Source organism: Lemur catta, chromosome 9 (assembly GCF_020740605.2).
Source record: "Lemur catta isolate mLemCat1 chromosome 9, mLemCat1.pri, whole genome shotgun sequence".
In the NCBI taxonomy this organism is placed as follows: Eukaryota; Metazoa; Chordata; class Mammalia; order Primates; family Lemuridae; genus Lemur; species Lemur catta.
In genome coordinates, this window is record NC_059136.1 from 31,349,923 (window position 1) to 31,375,182 (window position 25,260).

Consider the following 25,260-nt stretch of genomic DNA (forward strand, 5'->3'; position numbering starts at 1 on the left):
CTCATTCAGCTCTAACCTCTTCCACACAAGCTTGCAAAATGGCCAGCATGCCACATCACCACTGAACAACGAACCAGCCAGAGCAAAAGAAAGTTTCTTCCCTTCCTACAAAAGTCTGGGGTTTCACTCTGATTGGATGAATTAGGACACATGCCCATCCCTGGACCAATTACTGGGGTAAGAGGGCTGGGGACCCCCTGCCAGCCGAGTGAAGTCAGAGCCCACCTGTGACAATATGGAGGTTAATCTAACTCAAATGATACAGCTGCTCCTTAATGGGGAAGGATGGGGGGAGAAGCGGATGGGACACCTGTGGACACCATTAGTTATAAATGCAAGCCAGGTCATTGTGAGAAGTGGAAAATGGAGCAGTGGGCAGGGGCTAGAGCAAAATGGCGCTGCCGGCTGAGCTGAGGAGCTGGGACCTTAGGTTGCGTACGCTGGGCTTGCAGTTCAGGAAGCTGTAGGGAGCTGTACCAAGCACACCTCAAGTCCTGAATGTCTCCAGAAAGGCTCTGTGAATTTAACCTGGTTTGTGAACTGCCCCTCTTTCTACCAGAAGGTAATCAATCTCCCTTCAACTCTCACTTTCCTGGAAAAACATACCCTGCTCGTTGACCATCTACACCTTGAGGACGGGGAGCAATTGATCAGACAAGTGGGGGTGGGGAAGCATTCCAAGCAAAGGCCAGAGACGCCATGCTCAAGTGCAGAGGTGTGACCACCGTTGCACCCTACAGAAGCCCCAGAAAGCCAGTGAGGTCTTGGTGTTGTGTTGTGGGTGTTTGAGACGTCTCGTGTGCTTTCTCTGGTGGAATGCACCCCGTTTTGTCTGTATCCTTCCAACTGTGGTCATCTGAAGACCAGTTAATAAGACAGGCGTCAGCTCCAGGGTAGAGTCCCCGACCCCTCTAGGTGAAAGGAATCGGAGGGCTGTGGATTTGGACTCAGATCCTGCTTCCTCCTTTCCCCATGACCTTGGGCAAATCATTTAATCTCTTTGAGTCTGAGTTTCTTACAAGACAAAGAAGGAAACTAGTATCTAGCTGGTGGTATATTTTGAGGATTATCTGAGAAGATAGATGTGCATGAATATATCATCCTGTCAACTCTTAGGGGATCATCAAAAAATATTCATTCATTCATACATTAATAAAGGCAAATTAAAGTTCAGCCATTGCCCAGTAGACACCAGAAACTTAGCATGCATCACTTATCTTCATAGCCATTCTATATGTAGGAGTGTTACTATCCGATTTTACAGAAGAAGAAACTGAGGGCCAGGAAGTTCGAATACCGTTCCCAAGGCCACACAGCTGGTAAACCAGAAATTGAACCTGGGCCATCTAAAGCCCCTCTGTGGAACTGGGGCTAATTGGCAGAGCTTGAATGCCTGGGTAGGTGGGACACTCCCTAAGCCTACCATTTTTGTTGTTGATGAAATTCAGAATCCCGAAGAGAATGAAGGAGAAAGAGAGAGAGAAGTAACAAGTATTTAACAATCCCTGTGTACGTTACACCATGCATGTATCGCTGACTCATCTCACAAATGTTCGTTGACTTTCCTAAGTGTCCTAAGTTCTGGTTGTAGGAAACAGAAGGGATACCTTCTGTGCCCCTTAACAACCTCGTAAATGGACGATAACATCCTATTGTACACCTGCACACACTGAGATTCTAGAAGATAATTAAGTCATGCAGAGTCACCTGCCATGTTGGTTTGACGCCAGAGGAGAAGACCATGGAATGCATCCTGGTGGAGGTGTGGAGAGAGAAATATTTTGCTATAGCAAGGTCACAGAATCTCACCTTGTTTTCTTCCTCCTTTTCTGTGCAGATGACAGACAGCCAACCCTCTGCCTTCATCAAGCTGGCCGCTTAACCGCCACATCTCTGGCGGCAGCACGGGAGAGACAAAGCTCTAATTAAGGATCATCGCAAACCACATTTTGCAGAGCGGGGTGGCAAAGACCCTTCTTTCAAAGGCCTCACCCTCGAGGGACCCTGGATTGTCACAAAGATTAATTACCACTCGACCCCTTTGGATGGGAAAGGAAATCACTGATTAAAGCTTCCTCAAGAGACATTATCAGCTCTTTAAGGATTGCAGAAGCAGTAGGCTACTTTATTTTCTGAAAAGACAGATATCCGCTGGCAGAGCCAACACACCACGCATGGCCTTTGTGTACCATGGCCGGTGATGTCGGAGACACAGGGGTGGCCATGCCCTGGCAGGAGTGAGGTTGGCCCCAGCAGCCCCTGAGTCCTCCCTGGGAATTCCCTCCGTCCCTGCTGATCGAGCCTCCATCTCCAGGATTCTTCTTCTATCTTCCTCCTCAGTCAGGAGCCCATCACGGGAAGGCCCCACCAGGTAGCAAAGATGGTGACCACCAGGAAGAGGACCCTCAAAGTGCTCACCTTCCTCGTCCTCTTCATCTTCCTCACCTCCTTCTTCTTCAACTACTCCCACACCATGGTGGCCACCACCTGGTTCCCCAAGCAGATGGTCATGGAGCTCTCGGAGAACCTGAGGAAGCTCATCAAGTACAGGCCCTGCACCTGCGCCCACTGCATCGGCCAGCGCAGGGTCTCCGCCTGGTTCGACGAGAGGTTCAACCAGACCATGCAGCCGCTGCTGACGGTGCGGAACGCGCTCCTGGAGGAGGAAACCTACGCATGGTGGCTGGTGAGACCCGGGGCTGACGGTGGGATGGGGGCTGGGCGGGGGGGTGGGGAGGGCTGTCCCGGACCCAAATGCTCTGTCCCCGGTGTGCTCCTGGGCCCTGTCGGGCACTTAGCAGGATTTGGATTATTGTTCTTTCATTTATTCAGCAGCTATTTATGCAGGATCTATTATATATACACGTCAGAGCAGGAGGTGCTGCGTTAGTTTCCCGTGACTGCCATAACAAATGACCATAAGCTTGGTGGCTTCAAACAACAGGAGTGTATTCTCTCAGAGTTCTGAAGGCCAGAAGTTCAAAATCGAGCTGTTGGCAGGGTTGGTTCCCCCTGAAGGCTCTGGGGGAGAACGTGGCCCAGGCCTCTGCCCCAGCTCCTGTGGCTCCTTGGCGCTGCTCGGCTCGTAGCTGCATCCCTCCCGTCTCTGCCCTGCCCCTGCATGGCCTGCCCCCTCTGTGTCTCTCTCTGTCTCAGGCCTCCCTCTCCTTTTCTTAGGAGGGTGCCTGCCATTGGGTTTAGGGTTGGTTCATCCTGAATCCAGGCTGAGCTCATCTAGAGATCTTTAACAAGTTCATCTGCAGAGGGTCTTTGTGAAAATAGGGTCACAGTCACAGGTTCCAGGGTCTAGCACTTGGACATATATTGGGGGGGGGGCCACTATTTCACCCACTACGGGTATCGAAATGTGAAAATGAGTCAAATCCTCATTCTCATGGAATTTTATTGTGGCTAGGAGAGACAGATAAGAAATAAACAAGGTAGGCTCTAGAAGTGCTTTGAGGAAGAGAGGATGAGGTTTGCGATAGAGAGAAACTGGAGAGGGGCCTCTGAAAATGGGGCGGTCTGGGGGTCTCTGAGGTGACAGGACTTGAGTTGAGACCCAAAGGCAGAGAAGGCACCAGCCCTGGGGACATGCGGAGAACATGCTGCAGGGTCCCGGGTCCACAAGTGCAGAGCCCTGGGTGGCATCAGCTGGGCGTGTCAGAGGAGTGGGAAGCTCTAGGGGCCGACAGGGGTGGGGGCGTGGGTCTGGCAAGGCGCTAGGAGAGGGGTCTGAGAGGCAAGGACCCACCCAGGCAAGGACCCTGGGGTTTGTTCTAAGTGCAACAGGAGGCCACTGTAGAATTTTTATCAGGGACTTCCACGATCTGGTGTAGCCATTTGAAAGGTCATTCTGGTTGTTGAATGCAAAATAGACTGAAGGGAGCAAGAAATATCTATTCATTCCTTATTTATTGAGTACCTAGTAAATGCCAAGCACCACTGTATTGAGATGGAAAAGACAGTCTTCCCCTTCTTGGGATGCAGGTGTGGCAGAGAGAGAAGGGAAAATGGACAATCCCAAGCTGGGGTGATAGGTGCTTCGTCTAACCCCCCTTGGGGTCTGGGGCTGTCAGGGAAGGCTTCCTGGAGGAGGTGCTGGCCAGCCTCAGCACGAAGGATTCAGAGAGGTTATCCAGACAGATTTTGGAGGGACCAGCCTATGGGCTGGAGGCGTGAGAATGCATGTGTGGGGTGGAGGTGGAGCATCCTGGCTGAAACCCACCTGTGGATGGGGCCATTGCTGTGTCTTCTGACGTCCTTCACATGCCATTGCTAGGAGAAGACAGAGTTGAGGGAGGCTGAGACAAGCAGGGAGACTTCCTGCAAGAGGCAGACTTCCCCATACAGCATTCTCTTTAAGTAATCCCTGCACTGGAGGAGCTTACTGTTTATTTGACATGAATAGAAAATGTACATGAGACTTGGAAGGGTGGAAAGTGCTGGGCTGTGCATCAGAAGACCGGGCTACATACCGGCTGGTCAATCTGTGTTGAGCATCTCTGTGTGCAGGTCCTGGGCAGGAAGGGTCTTTGCCTTCTCAAAGATTGGAGGGTCTGGTGATGGAGGCAGTGAACCAAGCATTAGGGTGGGGTCTCAGCCTCTGCACCAGGGATATTTGGGGCTGGATCGCTCTTGTCATGGGGGTCTGTCTTGTGCATTGTGCAGTGGTCCTGATCTCTACCCACTAGATGCCAGGATCACTCAGTCCCCAGCTGTGATAGCCAGAATGTCCCCAGATGTTGTCAGATGTCCCAGACAGGTTGTGTGTGTGTGCACATGTGCAAAGTTTCCTGCACTTGAGAACCACCAGGGTAGGGAAGTGAAGATAGTGATGGTAGAGGTGGCTTCATACGTATCCCTTTTCCTCTCTGGGTCCCAGATTCCCCTGTAACAGCAGTTGGAGGGACCAGATTAAGTCGTCTTCCCCTTCAGAGCTTGGAGTCTGTGATTCTCAGTGTCACCGTGGGATCCTGCCTACAAAGGCTTTTCAGAGACAAAAGCATGTGTACACAGCCTGGGCATGAGCCAGACTACAAGGGACCCTGCCAATCAGCAGATAAAGGAGAAACTTGGGGGCCCTTATCCCCATTTTGCAGATTAGGAAACTGAAACTCAGAAAAGTTAAATGACTGTGTCAGACAGCACACCACTTCCAGCCTCTAGAAAGACTTTATTAAAAACAGCTATTAGAGTTGGTAACTAGGGTGATACTGGTTTTTCTTCTCCAAGGTCCTCAGGGAGGGCAGTTTCTAAAAATTTAAGGCTGGTTTAGCCCTGGAGGGATGAAAAGGTGTAAGAGGGGAGAAGGATCTTGATGTGACCTGTGTATCTTCAAAGACTTAGAAATTCAGCCCTGGCATCAGGGTCCCTGGGTTTTGTCCCCGACTTTCTAGGTCCTATTAAGAGTGACTTTGAAGAACCTGTTTGTCTCACTGAATTTCAAATTCCATCTCTGCAAATGGAAGGGATAGTAGTCACGTCGCCAGGTTTCCCTACAACACTGCAAACATTAGTTTTAGCAGTTGTATTTATTTTTGCTGGTTTAATGGGCAAGACTGAATTGCATTTTGTTAGCACTAATTGAGGTAGAATCTGTTTCCACGTCGATGTTACCAGTGTATCAAATGTCCTGCCCCAACCCCAGCCCAGCCCTCACCTGCAGTCCTTTCTGAAGTTCGGCCTCTGGTGGCTGGTCCCAGGGCAGCCACTTGGAGGGGCTGAGTGTGGAGGGATGGATGGGGCTTCGATCTGTGGAAATAAGTAAAAAGGAGGAGTAGGGCTTTGGAGCCTCTGGATTCTAAATAACCCACAATCTGGAGACACGTGCTTTGAATAAAGAATTGGGACAGTGGCCCGGAATATTTGACATCCAAACCATCCTGGAGTTCCAGGCTGCACCATCACTCTCTTTAAAAGCCTGAAAGCTGCCAGGACAACCTCATGGACGGAACTGGACTTAAGGCCCCACCGCAGGGCCTCTGGGGGGAAGAAAAAAGTCCCTGCCTTTGCAATGCCAGGAGCCTGGTGGGGAGCCCAGCTGCTGCAAGAGGGTGGTTTGTGCCCACAGGCGCAGAGGGGTGGACACGCTTTCTCAGACCCACGTTAGAGCCCTGGCTTAGAGCAGACAAGCTTGAGTCCACGCCCTGTTCTCCCACTTTTGGTCTCTGTTGGGAGACTGACACTGGGAGACGTTAAGGACTCAACTGAGGTAGGCAACTGCGAAAGAGGCAGCCAGGGCTCGAACTTCAAGGAGATGCCTGCTCTCAGGCGGTTCCTGGAGAGTAAATGTGCCTCCTTAACTGTGTGCCCGACACCTCTCTCGCCTCACCCACCCCTGCCCCAGGCCCTGCAGACCACGCCCTTTCTTCCCCGTCCCTCTCCAGACAGTGCCCACCTTGGTTATCTGCATCCCTGCTGCAGCCTCTGCTTCCAGGGAAGCCGACCCAAGACACGGCGCTTCCTCAGGGAGCTTGTACCTGTCAGCAGGCATTTATTAAGTGCCAATTGTATATAGAAACATGTGTTGGAAACTAATCAGGAAGGAAGGGGAGGGGTATCTTTGGACTTCCTAACATTATGTCCTATATTCATACCAGGAGCCTTGTAGTATTTTTATTGTCATTGCCAAAGGCAGAGAAATAAAGAATATTCCTTCTCGGGGAAAACAGTGACGTTGCATGGACTAACCTGCCTAATCTAACTCAGCTGGTGAGTGGAAGGTTTAGGGAGCTGATCTAGAGAGGGACACCTCAGTTTGCCACCCGAGCTCTCCCTGGCTCTGCCATTGACCCAGTCACTGTATGACCTCAAGTGAGTCCCTTCCGGGGTCCAGGCCTCAGTGTCCCCTTGTGCCACTGAAGGACTAGAGCATATCGGAGACCCCTGAAGTGCAGAGCGTGTGATGCCAAGAGATGCAGGGCAGAGCATCAAAGGGCATCACGTCGCAGAGTGAGGAAGTGATTCCTGCTTTAGTTCTCGTTCCATCTCTGCCGGGCAAAGACTTTAATTTGGGCGGGTGTTTCACTGTGCACCTCTGTAGCACCCGTCAATCTTGTTCTCACAGAGAGAGGACACTTGCCTGGGCAAGCAGCAGGATAGAGCTGGCACCAAAGGAGGTTGTTTTGTCTTCATCTTATCGTACAATTACTGTCTTTCATCTGCCAGGTAATCCCTGCTTTCCGCTTGTAGTAGAGGTGTGGGCTTTCCTTTTCAAAAAAACTCCCTTTGTTTTCTTAAGTGAGTCATTAAAGAAGAGTAAGTCAGTAATAGGCAAGACGATGTGATACTGTGTGCTCACACCAGGCAAACCATGCAACGTGCCACCAACACGTGTCCCCACCGGCCTCAGGTCCTCACCCCTGGGCCTCCGTGGTGGTGCACGCGTGTGCCCAGTAGGCGCTCAGTGAGAATCATTGGAGGATGGACACAAGAATGCCACGTTGGTCCTTAATTCAGCACACAGTACCACGCTGCCTTCTGACAACGGCACAACGGGAGGGTGCTCTGTGGCCTGAGCACAGCTTCACAAGCATGGAGAGCGTAGCAGCACTTGCTGGTTGGGGACCTCTGCAGAGGCTCCTGCAGGGGGTCTTGGCTGTGGTCCCCTACCCCAGGGGTCTGAGAGTGTGGTCCCCACACAGAGAGCAGAGCAGCAGCACTTGTTAGAAATGTAGGTTCTTGGGCCTCAGCACAAACCTCTTGAGTCAGAACCTGCGTCTTAGCAAGGCCTGAGGGGATTGTCTGCAGATCGGGAGCCTGGAGCTGCACTAGGTGGTCCTGTCAGATGTTTAGCAGCCAGGCGCGGTGGCTCACGTCTGTAATCCCAGCACTTTGGGAAGCTGAGGCAGGAGGATCATTTGAGTCCAGGAGTTCAAAACCAGCTGGGGCAACACAGCGAGACCCCATCTCTATAAAAAATAAAAAAACTAGCTGGGCACACCTATAGTCCTAGCTACTCGGGAGGCTGAGGCAGGAGGATCTCTTGAGCCCAGGAGTTCGAGGCTACCGTGAGCTGTGATGATGATGTTGTTATACTTCAGCTTGGGTGACAGGGCTGAGATCCTGTCTAAAAAAAAAAGCAGATGTTTAATCTAGATATTTTTTTGTGTGGTAAAATGTACATAACGTAATATTTATTGATTTAACTACATATAAGTGTACAATTCATGGCATTAAATACATTTTCAGTGTGATATAACTATCATCGCTATTTCCCAAATGTTTTTATTAGCCAGACGCAGACTCTGTATCCATGAAGCAATAACTGCCCCTTCCCCCACCGCCTCATCCCCTAGTAACCTCTGATTTACTTTCTGTCTCTCTGAATTAGCCTTTTCTAGATATTTCACATGAGTGCAGTCATTGCATTTTGTCTTTTTGTGTCTGGCCTTTTTCATGTAGCATAATGTCAAGGTTCATTTCTGTTGTAGCGTGTATCAGTACTTCATTCCTTTTTGTGGCTGAATAATACTGTATAGATATATCACATTTTTGTTTATCCATTCATTCATTAATGGGCCCTTGGGTTCTTTTCATTTTTTTTTTTTAATAGAGACAGGGTCTTGCTCTTGCTCTGGCTGACCCCTGACCTCAAGCAATCCTCCCACCTTGGCCTCCCAGAGTGCTAGGATTACAGGCGTGGACCACCACATTCAGCCTTCATTTTTAGCTATTAGAAATAATGCTGTGATGAACGTTAGCATGTGAGTTTCTGTCTGAGTCTGTTTTCAGTTCTTTGGGGAATATATTGATACCTAAGAGTGAAAATTGTAGTTTTGTATCTAACCTTTTTTTAAAATTTTTAATTGATACATAATAATTGTACATATTCATGGAGTACCTGTTATATTTTGATACAAGCATATAACATGTAATGATCAAATCAGGGTGATTGGGACATGATTCACCTGAAACATTTATCATTGCTTTATGCTGGGAACATTTGAAAACTTCTAGCTATTCTGAAATATACTAAATTATTGTTAACTATAGTTGCCCTATTGCACTATAGAACACTGGAACTTTTTCCTTCTATTTAACAGAATTACCCTTCACCAACATCTCTTCATTACCCCTTCCCACCACCCTTACCAATCTCTAGTAGCCACCATCCTATTCACTACCTCCTTGAGATCAGTTTTTTTTAGGTCCCATATATGAGTGTGAAAATGCACTGTTTGTCTTTCTGGAACTACCGACCGGTTCTCCGCAGCGGCTGCACTGCTTTCCATTCCCACCAGCAGTGCATGAGGCTTCCATTTTCCCTGCACCCCCACCAACACTTGTTATTTTCCATTTCTTAAAATGAGAACCGTGCTAGTGGGTATGACGTGTGATCCGGATCCTGTGGCTCCCCGTGGCATGTCTCCTGGTCTTAGGCCAGAGAAGCCACATCGTCTTACCTAGAGGAGCAGTCCGCGTTCATGGGAGCCTCTCCTTGGGGGCTTCTGGCTCCTTCCCTCCGAGGTGGAGCTGGGTGTCCCTGGGATCTCCCTGTGCATGTCCCTGGTCACTAATCTCCTGGTAGTAGCCAAAGCCACTCTAGCCACTTCTTCTCCCAGCCACTCCCCTGTCCCTGGGGCTGGGATTAGCTGATGGCAGTCACCCTGCAGCCCACCTGCCCCAGCCCTTACTGTGGGGCTGGGCTTTCTGAAGGTCAAGATTCCAAGGGTTGGAGGCAGTACCTGTCTTGTGGGAGCAACCTTAAGTGGTTTTCTAGAAGCCTGGGTTCAAATCCTGATTTGGATTTGAGACAAGTCACTCAACCCATCCAGCCCCAGAGCATCCTTCCTCATTGGTAGCATTGTGGCGTCATGACAGGGTCAGGTGCAACACTTCTTACGAAACCTTTCCATGTTTACTGTGAGTGAGGAAAGCAGATGTATCAAGTGGCAGTCACTACACTGTGTGGCCAGAATTCCACCTGAGCCCCTGCAGGGAGGGGACCCATAGGGTGACCAGCTTGTCCTGCATCTAGGGAAACCCCTAAGTCCTGGGAATAGCAGGGTGGTTGGTCACCTTGGGATAAAACTAGTGTTCAACCTCTCCTGGAGGTCAGGAAGGGTGTCTTGGAGCAGCTGACCCTTGAGCTAGACTTTAAAACATTAAAACAATTTGCTAGGCAGACATTGGAGGGCTTTGTGTATTCAGCAAATGACTTATTCTTTGGTCTGACAGGAGCCTAGTGGTCCTGGGGCTAAAGGAGCTGAGGGTTGGGCAGGGAGGTGGCACAGAGGCCCCGTGGCCCTGGCTGGGACTGGAGAACTGCCGCCGCCACCCACTGCCTGCTCTTCTCCTTAAGGCGTGAGAAAGGGCACGCAGTCCCCTAGACCTGTTGTCTGAGTGGGGGGCGGGGGGGTTGTTCATGAGATCCACGCAGGTAGGTGGAGGGTCTTTTAGAGAGGGGGGAGCCCCCTGAGGAGGAGCAGGTTGGAGGAAAGGTGACGAGTTTTGCTTGGGACATGTTGAGTTTGAGGTTTCTGTGAAACCAGGTGTGAAGGTCCAAGTTCGATCACCAGAGCCTAGTCTAACGTGGCTGCAGCAGTGCCTAGCATGTAGTAGGTGCTCAGTAAACATTTGCAGCCTGCATGAATGGTCTCTTTCCTCCCTGAGTAGCACCTGGGCTCCCCGGAGGACGGGGTGGGGCAGCTGTATCTGAGCAGCCCAGTGCCCAGCAGAAAGAAGGGCACATGGGAGGCCCCAGTCAGTAACCCACAGGAAGCCGGGCCCGCCAGCCAGGGCAGCCCAGCGAGGCTGACCTCCTTCCATCCTCTGCCCACAGAGGCTCCAGCGGGAGAAGAAGCCCAATAACTTGAATGACACCATCAAAGAGCTGTTCAGAATCGTGCCTGGGAATGTGGACCCTGTGCTGGAGAAGCGGTCTGTGGGCTGCCGGCGCTGTGCTGTCGTGGGCAACTCGGGCAACCTGAAGGAGTCCTCATACGGGTCGGAGATAGACAGTCACGACTTTGTGCTCAGGTGGGTGCTGGGACCCTCACCCCAAGCCCACCACACGGCTCCGAAGGGGCCTCTTGGAGCTAGAGGCAGCACTTTGGCTCATGGTCAGAAGGTCACGGTTTCAGTCCTGGTGTCTCTGGACACACCCAGGGACCCCAGGCCGCGCGTGGCACCTCCTTGCCTCAGTTTCCCCATCTCTGCATTGCAGGATGGGATGGACTAGAAAGGCCTCTCTGGATGCAGAGAAGAAACCATACACAGCGGGCCTCAAGCATGGCACGGGGAGGCTGGGAGAGGGCAAGACTGATGGGCAGACGCTTGTTTGGTCCTTAACGTTCATCGCCTTTGGCCATCCAGGCCACGATAGAACCACGTATGCTTTTCATGTAAAATGTATTTTCCCGTCAACAGATATTCCTGGAAGGTGCCCTGAGTCTCGTAGTTCCCACCACACCACTCACAAGTGCCCCAGGACGAGGAGCAATGCAGGGGTGGGGCAGCCCATCCCAGCAACCTTCTAGAATGGTCTCTCGTTTCTGTGATCTCTGACTTTAGTCCTCAGACCACTCAGCTGGCCTCTCGCAGCCTCACTGCACCCGGTGTCCAGTGGGGATGTCAGTGGGGTGGGGGGCAGAGCTGGGTTTCCTTGCCCATGGGGAGGGACTGTCACATGCCCGCTGGACACGACTCTACACGACAGGTGGCCGATGGCGGTGACGGTTAGACTCACATGAAGAAGAGAAGGAAATCGCCAAAGCCTTTGAGCTGCATCTTAGTGGTCCCCATTTTACAGATGAGGAAAACGAGGCCCCGGGGAGGGGGTGACTGCCCCGAGGTCGCACCGCAGGCGTGTGGAGCTGAAGCTGTCCAGGAACGGTGCCCAAGCCACACGGCGCAGCTTTCTCTCCCTTCTCCTCCCAGGATGAACAGGGCGCCCACGGCGGGGTTTGAGGCCGATGTCGGGAGCAAGACCACCCACCACCTGGTGTACCCCGAGAGCTTCCGGGAGCTGGGGGAGAACGTCAGCATGGTGCTGGTCCCCTTCAAGACCTTGGACTTGGAGTGGGTGGTGAGCGCCACCACCACGGGCACCATCTCCCAGTGAGTCCCTCCGAGCCGCCTCGCCGCCCTCCCCAGGCCAGTGGGCACCCCCGTCCCCCACCCGGCCAGTTGCAGGGTGACACTGCACCGGGAGGCCGGGGAGCACAGTGCAGCCTGCCGCCCCCAAGGCCAGGGCGGCGCTGAGCGCGGGGCTGTGGTTGGCCTCGCTGCTTCCTTGACGGTGAGGCCTCCAGTGCTCTGAGCCCGCACTGGGCACGTGTCATGGCATTTAAGCCTCACAGTGGCCACTACCGTTAGCTCCCTTCTCCCAGTGAGGAAACTGAGGCTTGGCCAAGCCGCTTGCCCCAGGCTGAACTGGGCACGGCCTGTGCTCCCACTTGGCTCCAATCCCTAAGTCCCTGACTCTTCCCGAGGTCAAGTGACTGCGGTTCCCAGGTTTCCACGGGCCCCTTGTCTTAGGCCAGGCTTCCGGGGTGCAGAGCTGGCCCAGGGACTCCAGGTGCAGGAGACGGCAGGGCGGGACCCTCAGGCACAGCCCTGGGCAGGGGAAGGAGGCCCAGTGCAGGTGGGGTCAGCACCAGCATGGAGGCTGAGGCTGAGGCTGTGTGCTGGGGACACTGGGGGCCTCACGGGCCCCACCACTCCTTCAGGCTGTGCTGGGAGCAGGTCCCCACCCAAGCCTTTAGGGAAGTGAGGGCATGACAGCAGCGCTCCTCCAACGAGCCGAGATCGCCCTCTGCTGTCTGTGATGGGGCTGCCCTGGGCCAGACTGGCAGCGCAGGGGAAGCATCCGGAGAGGTCAAGGCCACACCTGCCTCCCAGAGCTGCGTGCCCAGGTGCCCCTCCCCCACCCCCATTAACCAACTTGTCTTTCTCCAACTGCAGCACCTATGTCCCCGTCCCCACGAAGATCAAGGTGAAACAGGTGCCCCTCCCCCACCCCCATTAACCAACTTTTCTTTCTCCAACTGCAGCACCTATGTCCCCGTCCCCACGAAGATCAAGGTGAAACAGGATAAGGTGAGAGGAGCTCAGGCCCCTTTAGCTCTAAGCTCAGTTCCGTTCCTACAGCTCTGCCAGGAGAGGCCTCCAGGCAGGTGGGGGACGGCAGCTGCCACTTAGCTTCCCTGCTGGGGAGAGGGCGGGAAGAGGTCACACACTGGGAGAGGTTCTCAAAGTGGGGTCCCCAGACCAGCAGCATCACCAGGGGGCTTGTCACAGATGCACGTCCTCCGGCCCACCCCCACCTGCTGAATCAGAAACCGGGGGGGATGCCCGGCAGTCTGGGTTTTAACAGGTCTCCAGGGACGCCACTGCATGCGGCAGTCGGAGAATTGTCCCTGTGTGGCCTGAGTGTCTCTCCATGTCTTTCCTGCCTTTGTCTTCCCCAGTGGGTCCCTGATATGGGTTGGCCAAGAGATGGGCGAAGAGCAGGAGGGAGGTGAAGTGCCCACCTTACTGGCCCTTTGCACTGTGAGAATTAGGTTCAGAGAGGTCAGGTAACAAGCCCAGGGACACACAGCTCATCCATGACGGCTAGAACCGAGGTTTCCGTGTGCCTCCAGCGCCGTGCCCTTTGCACTGGGCCACGCTGCCCGCCACCACAGAGAAGCAGCCCCAGGTGTGTCTTATAGGGTGGGGCTGGTGGAAGGGGGCCTCCCAGAGACGGCAGCATGTTGGTTCATGAGAAATCTGCTAAGTCACCCTTCCAGTCCATTCCTTGGGGCTGGAGTGTGGCTTGGCCGCCACTGCCTGAGAAGTCCCTGACACTGTCCCGGAGGCAGCCTTCGGTGGTGGAACCAAGACCAAGCCTGACACCGGGACCCCTCCCAGTTTGGCCACTGTTGGCTGTGTGACACTGAGCATGTCACTTCACCTCTCTGAATCTCGGTTCTCTCATCTGTAAGACGAGGAGAGGGAAACCTAGGATCCACAGTGATTTCAGCCAGTGCCGGCTAGACTGGGTGGCTCTGTGTGTTTCGTGCAGTGCCACAGTGTTGTTCTCTGGAGCCCCTTGTCCTGAGTGGCCTTACGTCCCACTGCCCGGCCTCCTTGGATTTTTGTTTGAGCCTCACCTCAGGCAGTTTTCTCTCAGTCCTTGGGGTCTCGTCTGCTCCATTCCTCCCACACCGCGTGTCCCCGTCAGCACCCCGTCTCAGCGGTGGGAGCCGTGCCCATCTCTTCCCACCAGCATGGGAGCCCACGACGGCAGGGTGTTTTTCAGGTCCATGACTGTGTCCCCAGGGCCACGACAGTGTGTGGCACCTGATAGGTGCTCCGTGTCCTTCGCCCACCAGAATTCACTGAGGGCCACGCCCTCCCCTCCCCGCAGATCCTGATCTACCACCCGGCCTTCATCAAGTACGTCTTCGACAACTGGCTGCAGGGCCACGGGCGGTACCCGTCCACCGGCATCCTCTCCGTCATCTTCTCCATGCACGTCTGTGACGAGGTACGTCACCCTCCCCCTGCCCGCCAGGCTGCCTGGAAGACGGGGCTGCCCGTCCATGTTCCCGGGAGAGGCGGGGGAGAGGGTGGGCAGGCAGGCCAGCCCATCTCTTCCGGAAGCCCAGACTCTCTATCTCTGTGATGGGGCCTGTGAAGCCTGTCTCCCGGGGTGTTTTAGCAGGTGACAGTGCTCCATGAGAAAACTCTCAGGAGCACGAGTTCTGCACGTTCTGTGCAAGTGCCCACGACAGAACCAGGACGGATGGGTGGTGGGAGCTCAGACGTGGCCGCAGAACAAAGGCGCGGATTCCAAATGGGAAGTTGTCTAAGGCCACAGTTCTCAGTCTCAGTTGCCCATTGGAATCATCTGTGGGGCTCAGCTGCAGCACCCAGGCCACACCCCAGCCCCATGTCACCAGAATGTCTGGGAACCAGGCACCAGGGGGTCCCACGATCCACGGAGGTTGGGAGCCAGTGAGCTCGAGAAGCGTGCATTTCCCCTCGGAGACGGGCCTCCTGCCCTGGGCTGGGTGCCGGTTTCCATCAGTGCTCAGGGAGGCTTGCTGCCGCCCTGGGGAGGGGAGCAGGAGGGTGGGCCACACCGCCCCCCACTTCCTTCCTGGCCCTGGGTTCAGGCAGGGCATTCAGGTGTCCCTTCTTGTCACACCTGGCCCATGCCAGCCCCACCCCACCTGGCTCACAGTTGGAAATCCCAGGAAGGGATCTAGGGCACTGCAAGGCATGTCCACGCTCTTGGCCTTGGTTGGTGTCTCACCCTCCCTTGGGGTCCTCCCTCAGAAATATTACTTCCATGTCTTCATCCTGTCCAACCGTAATGTCCCTGCTCCGGGGTGGGCCTCTGTCCGTGGTGCATTCACTGAGGAAGCTGCATGTGGCACGGAGCTGTCTCCTGCTCCTGCTCTGTCCCCACCCCTCAAGTCTGTCCTCCACACCACAGCCCGGGCAGCGTGTCCTCTCCCTGAAAGCCCCTCCAAGTGTCCCTCCCTGGTCCTCTTCTACTCATTTTCTAAGACACAACTGAATTGTCACCTCCTGGGAAGAGCTTCCTCTCGAGGCACCAGCCCCTCCCTCCTCTGTGCTGAGGGAGCCCTGAACTTAGCCCTTGTGCCTCCAGGGACCGCTCAGCCGATGCCTGCCATAAAGTGTAAGCTCCAAGGCTGAGATCTGACTTGTGTGTCCCTAATTTCCTCAGCACCTACCGAGGTGGCACCCGAGGAAGGTCTGCCTGGACTTTGATATGTCCAGCACAGTGCCTGGCACAGAGTAAGTGCTCAGTCAGTGCTTGTCACACGTGTGAAAGGCCCCTGGACCAGATGGCTGCTGGGCTCAGGGAAGAAAGGGTCCACACCTACCAGCTGCCTTTTTGTCATTGCGATTCTTGGTCCTGTTTCCCAGATGAGGAAAGTAAGGCTCAGAGAAGTGACTTGACGTGCCCAGGGCACCATGCAAGTGGCAGAGCTGGGGTTGGGCAGTTTGCTGGGCTGCAAAGCCCTGCTCTCCGCTGCACTCCCTCCTTCCCATGCCTGCCTTCTGTGGCTCCTCGAGCCTTGGAGAACAGGTTGCACTTGCCGCAGAGGTGAGACCCGGCCTCACGAGGACCACCCGCATACCCTAACCTCCCAGGGGGCCTCCCGGCATTGGACTTGAGTTTCACTTAACTTGCTTTTGCTTCACCAAGCCCCTGAGAGTTCCAGGAACCTAGAGAAGGGATTTCCTGTGTCCTTGGAAGTGGCGTTTACTGTCGCACGGGATTCCAGGATTACCTGCAGGCTCCCTTTCCTAGAGGTGCCACCTGCAGCCCTGCGTCCGGTTCTCACCTTTGCTTTGCCCTCACAGGTAGACCTGTATGGCTTCGGGGCAGACAGCAAAGGGAACTGGCACCACTACTGGGAGAACAACCCGTCAGCAGGGGCTTTTCGCAAGACAGGGGTGCATGATGCAGACTTTGAGTCCAACGTGACGGCCACCTTGGCATCCATCAACAAAATCCGGATCTTCAAGGGGAGATGACGCCGGGAAGGGTTTGGGATGGACGCGCCATCACGCCTCTGGATTCCAGCTCCAGCATCTCGCCGGAGCCGTCCCGTCCAGGAGCTCCGAGGGCCGGCCCCAGCGGTGTGCCCAGGTGCCTCCTGCAGCCTCTTGCTCCCCAGCCTTCGGCAGCCTCCACTCAGCAAGGTCGCCGAGCTCCACCACGACTGCAGAGCCCGTTTCAGAACCCGTCTCGGGTGGGGAGAGTTTCCTCCCGCTGCTGTCCCAGGGCTGGGGAGACGCTGGGAAAGCTTCAGTCTCCAAACACTAAAATCATTTTGGCTTCTAGGGCGGGGTTGGGGGGGCCGAATCTGGAGACGCCCGTATTCTAATTGACAAGAGGCTTCCCAGGAAAGATGGGGGGAGAGACTTGCTGCTGCCCAGGGTTCCAGAGCTGACTCTCCAGCTCCGATTGTCGCTGGGATGTTTCTGAGTGATGATTACCTCCAGGACAGAGCCACGTCGGGCCACGCAGGTGCTGGGGGCACAGTGTGGCCCTTTCTTTGCACGAAGCCTGGCCTCTCACTCGGTGTGATAACCCTGTCATCCCTTCCTTCCCAGAGTTCATTTATCATGGCCAGGAGAGACTTCCCACCCCCAAGATCATCATGGAAACTTGGCAGCATGTTTCTCCCTCCTGCAGATGCCTCTTCCCAAGCAGATGTCCCCCTGAGCAATCAATCTCCGTGGTTATGATCGTGGCCAAGAGCAGCTCTGCCTACTTCCATGTGCCTTTGTGTCTGGGGAAGAAATGCACGCATTGGCTGAAATGAGGCAAAAGCTCCTGCTCGGGAAAGGGGGCCCCCACCAACGGCCCACCCCTGCTCCAGAGCTGGGAACGTCTTTTCTAGATTCCTGAGACGGCGCCCAATTGGGAATAAAGCTCAGATGACACTCAGAGCCACCCAGGGGCACATCAGCCGGGGAATACTCTCTTATTTTCTTAGACTGTTGGATTTGGTGTCTGGAACCTCCAAGGCCACACAGGGGGCTTCCGACGGCATTTTTCCCAGGGGCCTGAGCTCTGGGCCACGTCCCTGCTGGCCACCTCTGGGGTGTCCGGGGTTGGTTGGGGGCCTCCAACAATGGTGGCTGCACTTACCTCATCTTCTCACTCTCCAGCTACCCTCTTTCTCCTCAGCCTTCCTGATTATTTATTGATTTATTTTCTTTTTAATTCAACTGACATTGTGTGTACCCTGGCTCTGTTGCTGGCCCTGGGGTTTTAATTAAGCTTGCTATTGCCGAACCCAGCAGCAGGGGAAGGGGTGCTGAAAGGGAGGCTTGTAGGAATTCTTGGACTTGGGATGTTGGGAGTATCCAGGGCTCGGGGCCGGCGGATGGGCAGATCCTGTGGTGTCGGTCCTTGGTGACTTGTGGAGTGGCTGCCCTGCCCTCCCTTTCCAGCCCAGCTTCCTTCCTCCTCCTTGTGGATTTGGCATCGTTCTCAGACTGGGAGTGTCCCAAACTCAGTGAAACCTCATTGCAGCTGGGTGGGGAGTGGGGCAGGCAGAGGAGGACAGTGATTGTAGGCTGCAGCTCTGAGGCTTCATCAGAAAAACCACTTTTCCTATTGAAAACATTTCCTAAAAGGCCACTGCTGCTTTGGGGAGGTGTGACCTTTTAGAATGCATTCTCAGAAATCAAGTGACCCACTCCTCCCGGCTCAGAATCCCCCTCTGCACTCTGGGTGGGAGGAATTATGCTGGCTCAGGGGCCTCAGTCAGAGGTCACGGATGGCTTCATGCCATTCACAAGAGTCCCCCAAAATTGCATGCCCAATTTTTTTTTTTCTTTCCCTGAATTCTGTGCATATGAGCATGTTTCTGGGGAACATTTCCATAGGTTTCATTACTTTCTTACATATTCAGAATCCAGGAAGTGCTAAACAAACAAACAAACAAACCTGTTTCAGCTTTAAAAGCCTCCCAAATGGAAGACTTCCTTGACTGATACCGGCTGGTGTGTTGCTGCGAGTTGTCACTCTGAGGTCATACCCCTCCGAGGCTCACAGCCCTGCTTGACGTGGAAGACTCAGCAAATGTCCGTGGGTGGCTGATTAGTCCCAGGGACAAACTGAGTCACATGGATGCTGATACAGAGCTCCGTGGTGACTCTGGAACTCTTCCCCTTCTCTGCAAGCTGAGTCTGTTTGGGGATGATGACAGGTTCAGTAGAGCAGTCTGCTTTGGGTTTTACTGATGAAGAACAGGTCCCCCCAAGGGACGAAGTGTCTGTGCCTGAGCTGGCTGCTGCATGGGTGGCTGTCTGGGCCGGGTCTGCTCTTCTTCCTCCCACTAGGATGTTCAAGCTGGGGGATACCTTCTAGTCGACCACGTTAGCTCTCATTTTACACTGAGAAAAGCATGGCCCAGAGTAGGGAAGTGACTTGCAATAGTAATCTGATTATACCAGCACAAGTCAGAGTTTGAGCAAAAATAGGGTGTTATTGGCTCCACGTTTAAATTGTCCAGAGGTGGGCTTTCCCAGCGAGACTCCAGCCAGCATCTTGAAAAAGTGTAACCATCATGTAGGGGTCTGCTCTGCTCTCTCAGCGCCGAGCTCCACCCGCAGGCCACCCTGGTGGGCAAGCTCTTGTCTCTGCCTTCTCATGCCGTAACCCTCCAGCAGAGGAGATGGCATTTCTCTTTCCCATAGCCTAGCGGACTCTCTTGTGTCTTGCTGGCTTAGCAGTGGGTACTTACCCGAATAAAAGCCAGTCGTTGTGGCTAGAATTAAATGAACCAATTGATGCAAGCCATTTGGAACCCAGGCCTGGGGTGAAGGTGGCTGAGAACCAGACAAGAGTATTTCCCAAAGGTCACTGGTTGTGCTGTCAGCAGGAAAACAAGAAGGACCCATGCTGGGCAGGCAATGGCAGGGTGCTCCCTCTGGCCCCTGAATCCCAGCCCAGGGCTCTGTCCACTCTGCAGACAGAGATCCCCTTGGAGACCAGTCCTGGGCTGTAGGCAGGGAGCAGAGGAGTCCCCGCCTGTAGCACACAGCGCTGAGCCTGAAGCTGCAAAAAAGGCAGGGGCTGATGAGCCTGGCCCATGAGATCTCAGCAACATCCCAGCCTCCGCGGTTCCCCCAGCAGCAAGCCAGGAGGTGGATACTCTAGAGCTGGAACCACATGCCCTTCCCCTGCCCTCTCCCAACTGTTACAGGAGAAGGGAGGGAAGGTTTTTAACCTCTGGCTTCACATCAGAATCCGGGAGGAAAACTGAGTTCGTAAAACAAAAAATAGGGAAACCAGACAAGGTGGGGAAGGCAGTGGTTCTTTTATGGAATCGCATTCTCTGCTGTGGCCAGAAGGGGGCGCTAGAGGCCAAGCCTGACCGTGAATCGCAGCAGAGGCAGCATCCACCGCGCCTCTCCGCGGGCCCTTCCGTGCCAGAATCACTCAGATCTCAGCTGCCGCCTCCACCTCGTCTGGTTTCCTAATGTTCTACGTTTTATTTTCTTGTACCTGGCTTTTCCCACTAATCCCAGCCCACATGGTTTGCTGCATGAGAGCTGGGTTATTTGTTTAAGTGTCCTCTTCAAGCTAGCCTGACAACAAGCAAGGTGGAAACCCAGAAACCCACTCTCCCTCGCCTGGTTATGATCAAAAATACTTCCCGCAGGGAAGCCCAAGCCCAGGGTGGCCAGTGTCCAGCTAGAGACATCTGGACGCCTGCCATGTGCCATCGGGAGCCGGCTACTGTCCTCGCCCCTCTGAAGAGCTCGGGGACGTCACTGTGTTCATGGTGGACGTCTGGGTTGCCGCAAACCTGGCCACGTGCCACCAGCCTCATCCTGTCCTGTGGGCTGGGCCAGGCAGTTCTGAGATAGAGTCAACTGTCCTCTTGTTTGCCTGAAAGCACCAGCTCTTGCGCCCCTGGGTGCCACCTGACACCGCAAAGAGAAGGAGAGGGAGGAGGAAAACCAGAGTCAGGACAAGCAGCACCTCACGGCGTGTCGGGGTCAGGGCATTAGCAGCTCTTACTTTCTCACCAAAACGGCACTGAATTCCCACAGGCAGCCAGCCTGCTCCGCACCTCCCGTTCCGCCTGCCAGAGCCCACCGGCTCATCCGCGCTGGTGTGGAACCCGGCACCGGCACGCAGCTTCTGTCCTAAAACTGCCATCCGGCAGTTGCCGGTCCAGAGCTGGGACGTCAGCTTTAATCCCCGTCTGAGTCAGGGACCCCTCCCCGTCGAGTGGTGGCGGGTTCATTCCCTTCCTCCTGTACAATCGCTTTAGCACTTCCCCGAATTCCCTTCAAAGCCAAAGTTTCTTGAGCACTTTCTCCTCTTTGCAGACTTGTGTGTTTGGTTGTTGGTGTTTTAAAATTTGCTTTCTGTTCCCACTCGCCTCTCTCCGTTCCGCAGCCGAGCGTTGATCTGGGTGCATTTGGATGACCGTAGCAGGAGTCTACTTTCCTCAGCCCCTGGTCTGTTTTATTTATTGTTGAATATTTCCAATGACCTGAATCAAAGTGAATTAAAAAAGAGCTATTTTATCGTTTGGGTGGGTGTGCTGTTTTCTACAAGGGCCGTGCGTTAGTGCTGCCTCTCTCTTGCTGCTTCCATTCAAGAGATGTTTTCCGTCCTGAAATGGCTCAACACTTCATCTCCAGGGGGTCCCCTGGGCTGGCGCCCCCACACCAATGCCCAGAGGCTCAGGAGGCAGAGAGGAGCCTTAGTGTAGGCCTTGGAGAGGCCTCTTCTCAAACCCAGCTGTGCTGTTCCCTGCTGGGTGACTGGTGAGTCACCTGACCTCTGAACCTCGGCTGCCTCATCTGTCAAATGGGCGTGACAATAAGGGCCCTCAGTGGGTGTGAGATGAAAAACAAAAGCATCTCCAGAGGCCCCAGTAGATACACACCAGCTGCCTGGACGTTTGCTGAGTGAGATTGGCTTGGCCAGGGCCTACTGTGGCCTGGGCTGGTGTCTGTCCTCCCCCAACAGAGTCGGGCACACCCAGGGATAGACACAAGTCTGGCCCAAAGTTGGCACTGATTTCCAGTTGGGGGTTTTGTTTGTTTTGGTTTTTAATGGATCCAGAAACCCATTACTGGGACTCTATAATGTAAAAATGGTGTAAACAGTGATGACACCTCCCAATTGGTGCAGCACTTTACAGTCTGTACAACACCTCCCTGGGCATGATCTTGAATTCTCACAGCAGCCCTGCAGGCTGGGGATGGGTGAGGACAAGGGTGCAGGAGACCGAAGTGGGCTTCACTCTCTAGATCTGGGGGTCCTGTCTGCCCTGCTGCCTCCCAACCAGAGACGTTTGTCTCTGGTGACCCTCCGAAGGCAGCCCCCGAGGCGGGATGGTGCAGAGTCACGCAGGTGCCCTGGAGTCCGGCTGCCCAAACCCTGCTCATTAGCTGTGTGAGTTTAAGCAAGTTACTCAACGTCCCTGTGTCTGATCTCCTTATGGAAAAGGTTGGGATGACGTAATGACTGCATAGAAACACGTCGAGGACTAAATGAGTTAACACATGCAAAGGGCTTACGAAAGCCTGACGCAGAGTAAGCCTCCAACACGTTAGCTATTATTAAATCAAACACGTGAGCAGAGGCGCTCTCAGCAACATTGAAATGAACAATGAGGCTCCGGTGGGGAACCCAGTGTGATTCTTACTCCCTCCCCCCCTTCCAGCCACCTCTGTCCTGCCTCCTGCCCCACTGCCTGGGCCTTCGTGTTGCCTCTGCCCCTCCTCCACGTGGTTTCTTCACCTCCACAGTTCCCTTTCTCCGTGCCCCACGTCCCTGAGACGGCCCTGCTCTCATCTACTGTCAACACGCTGCCCTCCATTCCATGGGAGAGCTAGCGCTCCCAAATTCTCTCCCGGTTGGCCTCACATTGCAGCCGCAATGTGGTCAGGCGGCCACGAGGTGGCACCACACCACAAGCGGCCCCCAGGCACAGCTCCTGGGGCTCCAAGTGCCCAGCCACCCTGCCCCTGTGTGTCACCCCCTCGTCTCAGGCCAGAGCCCCTGCAAGGTGCCTCCTCAGAGAGCCCTGAGGATCTAAAGGCATTCAGGATGCCCCAGCACCTGCCCGGGTCCAGGGGCCAGAGCCAAGGCCCACCTGCTCTGCACCCCGCCGCACCCCTCCTCCAAGCAGACGCTGGGGGCTTGGTCCTGGGGACCCTGGGGAAGTCCTAGGAACGCCACTCAGGCCACTCTCCCCACGTGCCTAATCAGCAGCAAAGAGCAGACGGACTAAGGAGCAGTTCCTGAGTAGGAGCTTTCTGCAACAGTTTCCTTCCTTCTTCTAAAGGATGTTTAAATGCGCCGGGGATGCAAAGGCGAGCGGAGTGGCTCGTCAGCCCGTTCTGTTCTGTACATTCAGCCATCGTTAGTGTCTTCCAGGTGGGCTCTCGTTTTCTCTTCCTTTCTTCTTCGTTACTGACTTCCGCTGGCGTTTAGGGATGAGCCTCAGGTTCCGCTTTGCCCCGGGTGTGAGTGAGCAGCTTTGCAATGTGGCCGTCCTGCAGGACCGCAGGGTCACCTGGCAAGGGCTAGGTGGCCCCATGGGAGCTCCCTGTTTGTCCTCTGGGAGCCTTTGGCAGTTGGCTTATTCACAGCAGGAGTCACTAACGGTCCTCACGTCACAAAAAGAAATTGTGTGTGTGTATGTGTGTGTGTGTGTGTGTGTGTGTGTACTCAGAGGCCCACCCCTCACTAAGGCACAGAAGCCGTCTGAGACATGGCCTGGGTGGGAGCAGAGAGTGGGCTTGCTGGGGGATGGGGTGAAAACTAGGCTGGGATCACTGGAGTCCCCGAGACCAGCATGTGGAGGGGGAGGACTAGGGCAGCCTCCGCCACTGCCAGGAGCCAGTGGAGGGAGGAAGGCAGGGGATGCTGCAGGAGAGAGGAGGAGGAGGGCCCCAAAGGGGAAAGAGACAGGAGGGACCCCCACCTCCATCACAAGCAGACGGTGAGGGGCCACTTGGAGACACGAGGGCAGACAGCTTTGGTGGCAGGAGGGTGAGGTTGTTGCCATCTGACAGCTTCGATTTCCCCATGGGTGGGGGGAGGGGTGGGGTAGAGGTGACCTGCAGGTGAGGAGAAGGAGGAGGAGGGAGGAAGCAGGGAACAATTGGGGACAGTCTTCGCGTGGGTAATTGGAGCGAGCTGTGAGGACAGAGGCAGCTGGTGGCCGGGCACAGGGCTCAGCTGAGGCTGGGGAATGAATTTAGAGGCGCCCCAGCTGTGCAGGGTGCAGGGATGGAGGTGGACTGCTGGCCTGCAGGGGGTGTGCTGGGGGAGCCTGGGAAGGGACACGCTGCAGGGAGCGTGCACCTATGGAAGCTGGGTAGCAAGGGAGGAAAGGCGGGGGACGCAGACCCGGTGAGCAGAGACCTGAAGGTGGCAGGACACAGTCCTCACAGAAACCGCTGGGGGCTGGAAGGCAGGGCAGCCCGGGCACTGGTGTCTGAGCACGGTCTCCACGCTGGGGCAGCTCCGAGGGATGTAGGGGACATGGGGAGAAGCAGTGAGTGAGCAGCCAGCAGCCAGGGGCTGGAGAGCAGGTGCTGCACGTAAGCTCCAAGGAGACCCAAGGCACACACTGGGTAAAAACATGCTCACCGATCTGCAAAGTCTGCTGCAAGCGCGGGGATGCAGGCAGCAAGACTGTGGTTGCTGTGGCGGAAACACAGAGAAGTGGAGCAGCCAGGTGGCCCAGCAGCACAGAAAGGTCCAGAAACACCCACATGGCCAGTGAAGGTGCAGTTCTCCCCCACACTGCTGTTGGAGCAGGACAGAAGTGACCGTAGGCCAGGTTGTTGTCAGGGGGCGTAGTTTATGACCCCCAGGACCCCCTGGCATGCTCCACAGGTCAGGAAAGCAGCCTGCCCCTCTGTGGGGCCGGGGGCCTCCCTGTGATGACACAGTGACAAGCTCCTCCTGCACAGAGGACGCTAAGTAACAGGATCAGAACACCCTCTTCTGAGCCCTCGGAGATGTTTCCGTCGAGCCTGTCGCTGTGGGCAGTTGAATGTCCTGGGGGCTTTGTCAGAGCCACAGACACCCGGACACAGCTCCCGCGAGTGCCTGAGCATTCTGAGAACGCCTCCCCCGGTGTTTTGTGACATTGGAACTGGCCTTTCTGAAGCTTTGGGGGATGTCTTCCCTTTGTAAGCCCCCCAGGAGGAGGCTGTGGCTGGATCAGGAGCACCCACAGGCCCTGGGAGTCGAAGGCTTGGATCCAGAGACAGACTCTCTCTGCAAAGAGAAACGACGATTCCTGGCTCACCTGCCTCGCAGGACTGGGATGAGCTGATGCACCCTACATACATGTTTCATTTGACAAATGTGCCCTGAGGGCCACTGGGGGCTGGAGACCCAGAGATGGGTGAGACAAGGTCTCTGCCACCAGAAGGTCTGAGTGACTGGGGGGACAAGCAGACAGCCGGGTAGTGCAGCACCCATGCAGAAGGGGAGTCTGTTAACAAGGCCCACGCACGGTTTCCTTTCCCGAGCTGCCGACAGCAGGGGCTGAGTGCTTCACCTACGTGAATCCCGATTAATCCTGCAGCAATCCTGCCAGGAGGCGTTCCTCTTTCTAGAGGAGAATTCAGACAGTAAACTGAGCCCTAGGGCGGTTGAGTTGAGGTGTAGCCAGGACGGGCTCCTGAGTCTGGGGTAAAGATTACAAGTGTCCCATACTGCCCAAGGGCTTGGGGACAGCTTTGCTCCAAACCAAAGCACGTTGGAGTTGAGGGGCTGGTTCCCTG

The 25,260-nt window shown here is 54.8% G+C and overlaps 1 protein-coding gene across 5 annotated transcripts in view; it reads left to right on the forward strand.

Moving 5' to 3' along the window:
* Positions 1 to 21,032, forward strand: part of ST3GAL1 (ST3 beta-galactoside alpha-2,3-sialyltransferase 1) — a 92,422-nt gene extending 71,390 nt beyond the window's left edge. For all 5 annotated transcript variants that reach the window (XM_045560372.1, XM_045560374.1, XM_045560373.1 and 2 more), the window contains 6 exons: positions 1,838 to 2,686; positions 10,787 to 10,983; positions 11,884 to 12,063; positions 12,999 to 13,044; positions 14,357 to 14,476; positions 16,330 to 21,032. In XM_045560372.1, the coding sequence (XP_045416328.1) occupies positions 2,381 to 2,686; positions 10,787 to 10,983; positions 11,884 to 12,063; positions 12,999 to 13,044; positions 14,357 to 14,476; positions 16,330 to 16,503 (1,023 nt within the window). In that variant the 5' untranslated portion in view covers positions 1,838 to 2,380 and the 3' untranslated portion in view covers positions 16,504 to 21,032. The remainder of the gene's footprint in view (positions 1 to 1,837; positions 2,687 to 10,786; positions 10,984 to 11,883; positions 12,064 to 12,998; positions 13,045 to 14,356; positions 14,477 to 16,329) is intronic.
* The last annotated feature ends 4,228 nt before the right edge of the window (positions 21,033 to 25,260 follow it).